General features: G+C 32.3%; 1 protein-coding gene across 3 annotated transcripts in view; it reads right to left on the minus strand.

Annotated features, from left to right (window-relative positions):
• The window catches only part of NKAIN2 (sodium/potassium transporting ATPase interacting 2), a gene marked incomplete at both ends in the record, with an annotated part of 907,688 nt that overhangs the window by 475,548 nt on the left and 418,159 nt on the right, over positions 1-13,981 (minus strand). For all 3 annotated transcript variants that reach the window (XM_084228816.1, XM_084228814.1, XM_084228815.1), the window contains one exon: positions 13,682-13,819. In XM_084228816.1, coding sequence (XP_084084942.1) covers positions 13,682-13,819 — 138 coding nt within the window. The remainder of the gene's footprint in view (positions 1-13,681; positions 13,820-13,981) is intronic.

The following is a 13,981-nucleotide window of genomic DNA, read 5'->3' on the forward strand; positions in this document are numbered from 1 at the left end:
GCCCACAATGACCAAAGTCAATAGTCCCTCTATATTGATGACACAAGAAATATGAAAAAGCACATCCAAGTTGTTGTGGACTCACCACAAGTTATGAGACTAAGTTTATCTTAATTTTTTAAGTCGTCAGCTGAATATCACCATCATAGAAATTCCTCAAAAAGTTCACAGAATTTTCCAAGCCTTTGATTGAATGCCCTGCATCAAAATAACAATAATGATGGCAATGATGATGATGATAGGAATAAGAGTAAGAAGAAAAAATAAGACAAGGAGAAGGAATAAGAAACAAAGGTTTTAGAAGATGGAATGACAATTGTGCCGAATTTTAATTTTGCCTCATATAACTTTTTAGACACAAGGTACTCTAAAAATGTAACCTATAATATAAATATAAGCATGTAAGCCCTTCATCAAACAGTAACCCCTCAGAAAATTACAAGAGAATTAGATGAAATGTTCCATAGTTCTAATTTTATCACACTGTGAAATCAAATTATTTAGAAATAGCAACTTCACTTTCCAGGGACATCTTCTTGTACACTCATACCAATTTTTCACACTATGACACCCCCATATAATAAATTATAGATTAAATTAGCTTACTTCTTTTACAAAATGCTTTAAATATATGTGACATCTTTTAGGGAAAGAACAAGGAGGAAAGGAAGCACAATGGCCTGTGATGGTGGAATATGGGTGAGTTGGTGGTGGGTACACTATGGTGTTAATACCTATTAGGGGTGCGCAATATTACCTCAATTAAAAATAAATAGATAATTCTAAAAAAGTAAGTGGTTTCTTTAAGGGAAAAAAAAAGAAGGAAAATGTTATTTTATTGTGTTCCAGAAAATGACAGGTCTAGGCAAACAGAGGTTTAGCTGTGGAGTTCAGATAACAAGTTCTTGTGCATGGAGTTCCCAGATGAGTCAATGCTTCCCAAAACCACTGACAAGATGTCTACAAATACAATACAGAAATGACCAGGAAAATGACAACTATTCCATTAAGGAGACAGCTGGGCAATCAAAAACATCCTGCAATAGAACTGCTCACAAGGCATCTGAAGGGCCAACTTCAGAGTACTTTATGCTATTGTTGCAAAGAAAGATTTTATTTTGAAATTTGAAATAATTTGAAATTATTAAACAAAAGCAGTTTTGTAGCAATTACTACACCTAAAAAATCATTTCTTCATTTAGTGTCAGTTTGGCTGCCATGGTAAAAAGACACTTGTTACTGACTTTCAGATTTAAATAAATTGAAATTGAAATTCAATCTTCCTTTAAAAATGATGTTCTCTAATTGCTACTTGACACACAGATTATACTAGGAAAATCCAAATGAAGAAAAGTCATAAATCTACTTCCTCAACTTGCCACATTCATTTGTATAAAAATTAGCAAATAACCAAGAGTTTGTGCCTTTTTCTATTACCATAGAAATGGGGGAGAGGGTCAAAAGCGGACATGAGATGACTTTGATTTTATTGGTTTACACTTTTCTCCTGATTCAGAAATAATAATTCAGAAATAATAATACATGGAATGAAGGGGATGGGGAAAGGCAGTGAGAAAAGAGATCAACCAAAGAACAGAGATGATATTTTAAAAAGAAAGGGAGACATATATTACTGAAAACTCTGGCAAATAACATAAAATAAAAGCTCTGTAAAGTAGATGCTCTGTCAAAATTGATATTACCAAAATCTGGCAAAAAGTGGAAAACTTGAAAATACCAGTTACTGTAGAAGAGATTGGAAAGGGATTAAATAGTTCTTTCATGAAAGTTTCAAGACTAGATGATTGCACAGATCACTTCTAAAACGCATTCATAGTTCTGATCCTACTTGAACTTTCAATTCTAATTCACAGGAGAAATCGCCCCCATTATTATATGAAAGTTTCATTTGTAAAACCTTACAAGAAAAAATTGTGACTCAATCTTATGTTTGAATAAAGATTCATAAAAAGGAAATGAAAGAGTAGACGTAAAATACAATTGAAAATAAATAATATATTAAAAACAAGATACTGTCTAGTAAAGAAAGGTCGGGTTAATGTCAGACCATTTAGCAATGTAATTGAACACATTCAACATTTTAAAAAGAAATTATAGTATCTTGCTAAAATAAATTCAAAGACATTCAATAAAATATATTGCCCTGATAAATGAAGGAAAATACATAAATATGGTAAAAACTATTCACTGAATTCTAATAGTAATAATGACAATAAAAAACAAAATACTAAAATCTTCACATTTAAATTTAGAAACTTTCTTGAGTCCTTGCTATTCTATTTACATTTAACAATTTCTTGGAGTGTCTTGTTAATGCAATAAGAATTAAAATAAACATCCATTTAATAAATAATTATTTGATAATTTTCATTAAAAATTAATAATTTTAATAAAACTATTTAATAAATGATTTATTTATTTAATAAATAATTTTAACAGCAAGTACTGAAAACAGAAATATTTCAATTATAATTGTTATAAAATTTACAAACTACATAGGAATAAATTTAATACGAGAAACATAAAATCTATGTGAAGAAGTCCATAAAGACCTATTGAAGATCAAAATAAAATAGGAATATAATGACATAACAAATTCTTGGATGGTATCCTGAACCTCATAACATATCCCTTTCATCAAATTAATTTTTTTAAACTGTAGTTTAAAATATAATTCACATAGGTTTTGTTTTGTATTGAGTTGAACATAAAGGTTTTAAATTAATGTTAAAGAATAAAAATAGGAGGCTAGCAAAACAAAATGTGAACAATTGAGCAGACATGTTTTACCATCTGTTGAACCATACTATAAATCTATTGTAATTACCAATTAGGTAGTGATATAGGAGATAATTGAATCAGTGGAACTGAATATAGAATTGAAGGGAAAAATCCAGTACATATAACAATCTAAGATAAATAAATATCACATTTTGATTATTTGGGAAAATAAATGGTAGTACAAATGGTTATATTGTTGGTGACCTTTTAATATTAAACACTAAAATACTTTCCAGATTAATTAAAGGCTTACTTAAAAAAATAAAAAATAAATAAACTTCATTGAGGTATATTAAAGAATACATTATAATATTCACTATAGGTCTATTAGAATGCTGCACTATAATGTCCTGAAAATTCTCTTACAGAGATCCCTTAGTTTGTAGCTCCAGCAAAAATTTATCCCAGATCTTAGAATTGGGTAAAATATACTGCTAAGAATCTAAGTTTATATTCAATGTCTATAAGGAATTTTGAAACTTGCTTTGTTTAAGTTTTTGCTTCTATTGCTAGAAAATTTAGAGTCTAATATAAGATCTATATCTAGCAATAATTAAAGATCTAAGGGCATTTTGGAAAAATCTCTTTTCTTTATTTCTTACTCTAATTTTCCTGTCACCTACATTTTGTCTCAAATTTATGTTACTCCGTGGCATTATATGTATATATGTAAGGTGACACTTTGGAAACTATTGGGTGCTACCAATGCATACAACAAACTGATAATTTTTGAATGTGTACTTTGCTTTAAATTAATGAACTGAATATGAACAAAAAATAGCTCTGTGTCAGAAAAAAAGTCAATAAATATCTTAGGTGAAAATATTGGACATTACACATAAATATATCTGAGAGTGGATATATCTTTGCTCTCAAGTCAGGACTCAGAAACTATAAATTTTTTTTAGATAAAAGTTAAAATAAAGAATGCTTTAGCTAAAGCAAGCAAATAAAAACATAATTAGATATTTGAAGAATTTTCAATACAGATTGAAGGATAACAAGTTAATTTCTATACTATCAAGACAAGATAATAGCTTTATATTCAAATTAATAAGTAAATGTTAAACACCTTAAAAATAGGCAACGATTTGGATATTTCATAGACTGTAAATAGCATAGATAATGTGATACCAGTTTTAAAAATACTAAAAAAAAATCTGTAGTGTGGACTTGAGAAAAGGAAAATGTATTTTTAAGAATTATAACAATATTATTATCTCTGATTATAGGAATTTTGAATGTTTTGGTTTTATTTTTATACCTTTTACAATTTGTTTTCTCTATACCCAAATGCCATTGTCATTTTTAGTCTTCCTCACACTAGAAACTAGTAATTACATTTTATCAGTTGCCATTATTCAATTGTAGAGTAACTGTCACCTCATCAGGGAGAACTTATCAAAGTACATACAATTCTTAGTAAAGAGAACTTACTAAATATATAAAGTATATAAAATACATAAATGTTATACATTTATATAACTTTTAATATATGCTAGCTGTATAGAAAGCATATATAAAATCTTCATTAAGTGCCATAATCCCAACACCTATTAAATATTTCCTGCCTGTGTCTTCTCCATAAGTGTTTAGTCTTTTTAATGTTGATTTCACAGTGCCTGGAACAGTATCTAATACACAATGTGTTAAATATTTGTGTACTAAAATAATAAAGTATTACTTTTATCATAAAACACACACACACACTCAACTTTTTTGCTTGTTTGTTTTGTAAAAGTGGCAGTTCACACATTCAGTTGTAAAATTACCAGCAGCCAACATTTAAATTTATTAGGAGCTCAAGATAAAACAACCTAATGCACAAGAAAATCATTATTATTCCCAGGATTGAGACAAGAGATTGATTTTTCTTATGAGTCTGTTTAAAGTAATGCTTTCAACAAAATCTTTATAGTAAACAAATGTCACATGTCTGTTTCTTATAAAATCATTTAATGGGGGCTAATTGACATATTGCTAAAATGCAGCTCAGAAGTAAAAATATCCTACAAGAGCTGAACTGATGCTGTAAAGGTATGAAGATCCATTTGGGTTGGATAGGTTATAGAGTCTGGCAGTATATATGGACACACTTATCCTTTGGGATATTCTCCATATATATCATGTCTTTTAACTGAACTGTTTGGTAGGTATTGAGTGACAGTGATTTTAAGGTTTTACTGAAAAGTGCTAGGGATGCATAGAGCATGAAATAATGATTAACTGGAGTCTCATGAGCTCTAATAGTCAGGCAGCTGGTGGTTGGAAAGATAACAAAGAGTTGAGAAGTCAGACGAGAGTTGGAACTGACAACACAAACCACCCAGCTCAGCACACAGGTTGGCTAACGAGTACAGCAGCAGGATCAGATTCTTTTCTAAAGAAAATTTGTGGTTTACAATCAAAGAGAAAGGGCAATGTATGTCCCAAAAGATGTACACCATAAAGATTTGTTGCAATTGTTTTAACCTTAAAGAATCACTTTGAGTGTATCTACCCAAACCCTTCTGTAGTCATAAAAATCTAGAATGTCAAGACATTATACTTATAAAACAAACTGGCTTCCAGAAACACCAGTAAGTATATAACTTAAAACTACAGAATTAGGTATATGAGTCTGTGTATAGGGTTACTAACAACCTGACATCCAAAAGGACATAATTTCATTGCACGTACCTACACATACATTCTCAAAGTTATGCACACATGGGTGTATGCATATACAAACACACACAAAGATACAAACTTTTTGTTGTCAATATTATTATTATTGATTTTCTTTCCCCTCACTGCCATCCCTAATATCCCCTTACACTTTCATTCCCTTCCCTCTTAAACTCAGCACCTTTACTATATTGATTGATGTCCACTGGCCAAAAATGCATATTTATAAGTAATTTATTGAGTAAATTGGATTTGCTATGATATAAGCATAAGTCAACTTCATTCTTACTCTTTTATATCCATTTGAATCTCTGTGAATTAGTGGTGTCTAATCCTGCGTAAAATATAGTCTAGGCTCCTAGACTGAAATATTTGGAGGCTCCTCTCCTAAATGCTGACTATCGTTTTATAAGGAATAGAACTGTGTCATTACAATTTTTGGTACTATTTATTTAATGTAGCAGGTGTCTAATAAATACACTTACAAGAGCATACCTAGTTTAAGGCATAATGCCTCTGCTACTCTTGGCATTTATGTCTCTGGAGGAGGAATAAAAGATTTTTAACACATAAATGAGTAGACAAAAAAAGTTATATAATAACAACTAAATTATCTGGGCATATCATGGGCAATATTCAACACGTGGGGCATCATCAATATGATGCAAACAGTTTGGAATGAAAGACATTCATAGTCTTCACATCTAAATGGACTGCACAATTTTTTAATTAATTAATTTATTTTTTATAAATTAATTTATTTTCACATCATTGTTCATTTTTAAACAATATTTGCTTGCCCCCCCCTCAGGTGTAGTACCCATAGAATTTCCATCACCAATCACCAGTGCACCATCTCCTCAGTCCCCTTTACTCCTTCCTCCATCCCTCTAATCCCTCTCCCTCCTCCTCCCCTGCAGGATGTCTCTGGTTTATAATTGTCTGTTTTTGTTTTGTTGTGTTTTGTATTATTATTTGGACTACACAATTCTAAATTATACCCACAAAATGCTACAGATGAAATCAGGGTCGAATATAAAGAAAATTGTCAAATATAAAGAAAATTCAAACAGGAAAACATTGGGTTTCCAAAAAAGAATAGAATGAATGCCAAGAAATTGAATGAAAAAGTTAGATATATACTTATGATATAATTGAAAAGAAAGAGTTCTATTTTCTCTCTCACAACAAAACCACACCCAGAAACTCAAGCGGGGTGTGTGTGTTTGGGGGAAGAAGTTTACAAAAACAAAGTGCAGTCAGACGAAAATGATTTGGCTTTTACAAACATACTGAGGTGTCTGCCTACATACTCTAGCAGAAATGTAAAGATATTAAGACCACATGGAGAAGGAAAAGTAAAAGGCCCTATTATTGCATTATCGGTCCGCTTTTACTTTTTGATTTTTAAAAAAATCTACAAAAATTATTTTGACTTTTTATTTTGAAGAAGAAACTAATACTTAGACACATATCAAAACATGTCTCTTCAAATTTTTCCCCAAAATTACTAGATGATTTGCAAACATGAATTTACATTGACAAAGGTAATTACTTATATTTACTATTTTCTATAAGTTTTTAGTCACAGTCTAATACCAAAATGAGAGCACAAAGTATCTTTTTGCAGAATAAGCAGCCCACTGTTCCCCAAGGGAACACATCCTTTTGAGAATAAATTGCATTCACCATGTTGTGTTATTACATTTATTTTAGGACTACAGGCTAAATCTATAAAACTTGTAATGTTGTTTTTCTTTCCTTCCAGGCTTATGAGAAAAGACTTATTTTCACAACTACTCTAAGTCATTAGAAGCATTGTTAATTTACTACTATCTCAAGTCTCTTCATCTCTAATCTACATTGATTTTCTGTCCTGAACACAGAAAGCGTGCATTTTTAATTCTTTAGCTGCAGTAAGTTTTCTTTTGGATATTTTTTTCTCCTAGAAAAATTGAATGAAAGAGGCAAACAACTGCTTGAACATAGATTAATAACTTCCCAGAAATGACTGCAAGGAATGCACAGATTTGTAGGGAGGTAACATTATTAGAATGAAAGAAGCGTTTTAAAAATGGGTATTAGGAAGTGCTCCTCACTTATTGCTATTGGTTATACACTCCATGGGGTCTGTACTCTGTGAACAGCTCAAAATTCAAATTATGGTCAAACATCAGTAAATAGTAATTTTTGAAATGTAGAAGATTATTTTTCCACATAAATCAATGATGTGAGTATTGGCTTTTATAGGCTCTCTAAGGGGTTTATGCATTTCCCAAGTATCAGAATATTTTTTATAAAATGGGCCTAAGATTTTCATTTATCACTGCTCCAGTCAGCATGTAGCCTCACACCTTTTCTTAATTCTTGAGATGTGAGGTAATTTCTTCATTACATGAAGAACTAAAAAAAGTAACCCTTGATAAAGGAATGGTAGACAACATAAAATCTAAATGATCTCCAGATTACAAATGCTGTGATGGGTTTTAAACTTGCCAACAACTTAAAACCTGTTTTCATTTGTGAAATGATAGTCACTCTCTGAACTGTGCTCCTAAGAAACAGGACCTTGACACAAGCCCTGATCCTGCTATTTCCTAGTAAAATGAGTCTGGATAAAAGTTTGTGATGTAAAGGTGTGGTTCATGGCATTTGTGCAGGTGGGTATCTAGGAGCAACTGTGGAAGGTAAGGAAGGTGGTATGAAAAATCTAGATCATGCTTATAAATATTATAGTGATTTTGGTATATTGTCCTGTGTTTTTATTTCATTTGAATAAAGCATCTTTACCCATTTTGAATTTATTTCTAATCTGAGGACTAGGTTTCTTTAATCAGTCCAGTGGGTCTAAGTGCTACTGTCTTTTTTTTTTTTTTTGGTCAAAATAACTTAAATAGAAAGAAATAAAGAGAAATAAAGGAGGAAGACAGGATTGGCAGGAGAAGGGAAGAAAGGAGAGTTGCAGCAACATTCTCTGGCAATATCATCAAGCAATCTTTCATATCACATATGCTTCAGGTTATTATAGTTTTTATTTTTTAAGATTTATTTATTTATGCATACAGGAACTGGGGTACAGGCCAGAGGTGCAGGAGGTGGGAGGATTCATTAGAGATGAGTGGGGAGCGGAACAGGTGGATCTATTGAAATACACTGCTGAGGGAAGCAACAGGTGAGACAGGAAAGGTCTGCTGCGCCTGTGGGCTGCTCCCAGACTGGCCAGGGATCAAACTTGTGCATCAGAGGCTGCAGATTGCTTCATAGTCCTGTGCTTAACCCCTTGAGCCACCAGGGAGGCCCCTCCTCAGGTTATTTTAGACAATAAAGTAATGCAAGTCATTAGCACTTTTTTTATTATTAACTAATAAACACTGATATCTCAATCGTATTCTGTTAGCCAGTGTCTTCAGCCTAAACGGAGATGCCTTGGACAATTTCATTTATGACAAAAGGTTACACTTTCATGGGAACCATTAAGTGTTGGTTTCTGAATTATTTTACCAGAGTTGATGTGGTATTTTCTTTTGGACTCACGCTGTTGAAAACTACACAGTATTCTTTGTATGGATTCTGACTTCATATTTTAGTTGCTTGAAGCTAAAATCATCTATTTCATTTTCCTTCAACATATTATATTCCTTCTAATGCTAGAGGCCTTCAAAAGCTACTAATGAGCTCTTGTTCCAATTAGCTGTTTCAAATTTTTCTTCTTTGCTCTTTTGAAGATTAGTAAAGGAAACAAAAATTATTACCAATACTCTCTAAAATATATTTGTTGCTACTGTGCTCAGTGTTTCAAAAGATGTCTACATCCTTTTCTATTTTTTCATTTTTTTCTGTTAAATAGAATAAAATGTCCCATTAATAATTTGAAAATTTGCAAACAACAAATGTGAAAAAGAACACTTTTTCCTTGGACTCCATTTCAGGCATCTGTCTTTTTTGCTTTAGCAAAATTAGATCTAAGGATAATGAAGCCTTATCATCACCTTTTTAAAAATTATATCTAATTTTCAAAGCATTAGAATATATCACGAAGGGAAAGGGAGTTAATATAAAAAAGTTAAAGGGCCTCCCTGGTGGTGCAAGGTGTTTAGCGCAGCGCTATGAAAATCCACAGCCTCTGCAGCAGGAGTTCGATCCTGGCCAGCCAGGAGCAACCCACATGGCGCAGCAGTCCTCTCCTGTCACGCCCGCTGCTCCCCTCAGCAGTGTATTTCAATAGATCCACCTGTTCTGCTCCCTGCTCTGTCTCTGATGAATCCTCTTACCCCCTGCATCTCTGGCCTGTGCCCCAGTTCTTGTATGCATAAATAAATAAATAGTATTTAAAAAAGTTAAAGATATAAAGATCAAATGGAAATTTCATGTTTAAAGGGTAAATATTTTTATTATGTGATCCATATATATAATTTGGTAAGGTAAACAGTAAGGCTTAGGGGAAAAAATGAGTGAAGAACACCAAACAGTAATCTCTCCAAAGGAAATAAAAATGGTTCCTGAACATGTGAAAAAATCTAAATGAGGGAAAATAAGAAATGTAAACACGAGTCAAACATAGAGGGATGGATGGAAACCAGACTTTCACGGTGATCATGATTCAGTGTGTACACATCACAATATTATACTGGACTTGTGAAATGTATGCAATGTTAAAAACTAATGTTGCACCTCCATAAAAGTTTATTTAAAAAGAAAAGAAATGTAATTCAGAACAAAAATGGTATTTTTTTCTCCTAGATTCACAATATGAGAATAGAAAACGGCAAGAGTGCAGTATAATAGAGTTTACTACGCACTATTGGTAGGATAATTCAGTAAAACAATTGTGGATAAGTGATAGTCAAGTAAATACTATACATCTTAAAATTTTGCATAATATTTAATTATACCTAGATAGTTAAAGGTGAAGTCACAAATGAAAAGTAGGGCTGTTTTTTATAGATATGATTATAGGGAATTACCATGAAAATGTGGAAATAGCATACTCTATAAAAATATCTGAGAAGATAATGGATGTTATATATTATTTTATTAAGCATAAAATATAGTAGTGTAAAGGGTGAAGTAGTTGGATAGCTATATGAATTTCAAATTTTTTGAATGTTAGAGATATTAAGACATATTTGAATATGCAGCATAATCAGACATGCTTCATTTGCACATACATGAAGAAAACATGCCTAAGTCTTAATAAAGTTAATTATCATTATTAATGACTTTCAAATGTAAAATACAGAAGCATTTACTGTTTTTTCATAATGAATTGCTTAATAAAGCAAAAATACAAACTTACAAATATAGATATCATAAAGGCCTATGCTTTTAGAGGAGAGAAACATAAATTTCATTATTAATCTAAGTCTCCAGTGTAAAGCCTGTGGAAACATCTTAACTGCAGTAATATGGTATCTGCTCAGCCCACATCTTTCATTGACCAGAATTTCTATCATCTATGATTTCACTGAAGTTTCTTTTTATTATAAATCCTTTGCCATCTTTAGGCAAACTGAAAAAATATATAAATTCCATTTTTATGAGAAATTCTCTATTTTCTTAATCTACTTTGACCTTCAACATGGAGTCATGGCTATTAGATTCCATGAACTTAATTATATAGACTAGAGGGTATGAGGAGATTATCACTGGGAAAAGGAAGAGCAGTAAGGAACTGTTTCTGAAGGCTGGAGAAAAGAGGAGTCTGAATAATTATTGTCTGAATAATTAACTTCACTATTGCCTGCAATAACTGGGAAGACAGAAAATATAAATTTGTAGATCTGCCAAAGCAAACAGTTGACAGTATTGTCATGTTTTAGTCACACATAACATAATATTGTAGGACAGAGATAAGCCCAAGAAGAAACAATGTACTTTTCAAGCAGACTTTTGAGGATATATTTCCAACCCAGGACTTGCTGAGTTGGAAAATAAAAAAAAAAAAAATTCACATTTACAGAATCTCCAGCTGGCAAACATTTTCCAAGTACGACATTGTCTCAAAGAAAAGATCACATCAGAATGTCGTCTGCAAGTTGAGATCAAATCAAAGTTGTAGCTCCTAGACACGTTGTTAAACTTCAGAAAGATTTCAGAAACTCTCAGCAATATGAAAGTTCTAACAATCCTGAGTATCCCAGGGCATCATAACTCTTCCATGCAGCTTCTCTTGAAAAGGTTTATGGACAGATATTTTATTTAAAGGGATGAAATTATAGTTTGATAAATGGAAATCCTGCAATATTTTTAGAGTTGTAGCAGCTTGGAATAAAATGAATAGAAATAATTCGACCAATATCTTGAAATATTTGCTCTATTTTAAATTGCTTGTCAGTCCATTGCTAGTTTATATAGTTTGCTATTGTTTCAAATAATAACATAAGGAGAAAAATATTATAGCTGAGAATTATTGAACACCTTTAAACAAAAGCATTGTGCTGAGGACATTTTATAAACTATTCCACTTACTCCTCAAAAGATGAGTTTTAAACTGTTCAAGAATACTGAAGCAAATCTAGGTTTTTATCTCAGGAATGTCATCGGAAATGGAACTGACATACTTATTTGATATATGCAGAGCAACTTTATAAGATTAAAATCATGAAGGCAACTCAGAATCTAATGAAAGAGGAAAGCTAAATTAAGAACCTTACATTTTATGGCTTATAATACAGCAATTAACCAAAGCACGTGAGTTAACATAATTATTGCCTTCATTTTAAAGGTAGGGAAACTAAGTCTCAGTGAGGTTATGTTGTCTGAAGTTACTTCAGAAAACCCACTCCTAAGCATTATACCTGCACTCTTTTTATATGGGATCAAATTACTATTTATATAAGACCATGAAAATATTAACAAGTTTTGCACATTGGAAAAATGACCTGTGGTTCTCCCTGGTATCATGGGGCTTAAAGTCTCAGCATTATCAAGCTATCCCAGCCACTGCTGCATCAGTTCAATCTCTGGCCAGGGAGCTACCCACATGGTGCAGCAGACCTCTCCTATCTGGCCTGTTGCTCCCCTCAGCAGTGTATTTTAGTAGCTCCACCTGTTCTGCTCCCCACTCTATCTCTGGTGAGTCCTCTTGCCCCCCACACCTCTGGCCTACACCCCAGTTCTTGTATACATAAATAAATTTTAAAAAAAAGAAAAAAATGACCTGCAACAGCACACATCCCTACATTTCATAAGATTTGCATGGCCACATACCCTTAGCGGTGAACACACTCACTAGAGGTGCCTAGAGGAGGAGACTATGACTTCTTGCTCATCCCTAATCAGACAGTGCATCTTTTGGTCCCAGCCGCCTCCACATTTCCTGTTTCAGCACCAGTGAACTTTATCTGGGTTCCAGATGACAGTGAGAACAGGTCACAGGAGGGCATCTTTTATGTGAACAGGCCTTCATGAAACGCGAGAAGGCCTGCTGGTTTATGTCGAATAAGGCAGAGCCTTGGCAGCACTATCTTAAATCTATGTCTTTGCCACAAACTTGCTTTATAATTTTAAATAAATGCCTATAGACATTTCTTTTGTCAAAAATAGAAGAAATAGAAAAAAATGATGAAACTAAAAAAAAAATCTACATTAATGAAGAGCTATAGCTGAGATCTGAGGCACATACAAAAGTAAAATATCCAAAGTTATGGTTCCCATAGCAACTGCAACACAGTTGGGTTTCACTTTTATGTTAAGTAAGTTTAACTTGAGTGGTAATGCAAAATACTTTCTCTGAGCCAAGAAGAGAATTATGAAAAACACAGAGACTGTGGTTCAGAATCCTGGCCTACAAGTATGTCAGATAATAATCCTAATATGTATAATATTTTCACACCAAGCTATATATCTACACAGTCTCTTATATGAATTTTATACTATCAGCCTAATAAATATGATTATTAAAATGAGAAAATTCCCCATTAAAATTGTTAAATCAGAGGCCATGCCTTTGTAATTTGGAAATATTGGGGCACATTTCTGCTAGTAATTATAAGAGAATATTTGCTGAAATAACAATTTATGAAAATACAATCTCATTATATCCACTGTCAAGTACTTCATATTTGAAATTACTGTAATGTAATCTGAAACTATGAAAACAACATATGGTACATTAAGGACAGAATATACATGGACGTTTTGAAGACATCTGTAGTTTGCATATATTTTTCTATTTCAATAAAAAAATTTAAAAGGCAAGAAGGGTACTTACTCCTGTTATGTAACGAGGTCTATATTGAATAGTTCCAAATAAACCAAGAATGACGATAATAATATGTATAAAATTTGCCAGGATAGGTGCCCACTGATATCCAAGGAAGTCAAATATTTGCCTCTCCAGCACACAAACCTAGAATAACAAAACAGGATATATAGATGAGCACAGTGGTGAGAAAAAATATATCACACTGGTGTTATAATTAGTAATTACAATTGTGTCACCACATCTGACATTTGTTTTTGCCTAACAGTGAGAGTGACATTTTCAGGTATATTTCAAAGGAAAACTATG

This window comes from Talpa europaea (assembly GCF_964194135.1).
Source record: "Talpa europaea genome assembly, chromosome: 2".
Classification (NCBI taxonomy): domain Eukaryota; kingdom Metazoa; phylum Chordata; class Mammalia; order Eulipotyphla; family Talpidae; genus Talpa; species Talpa europaea.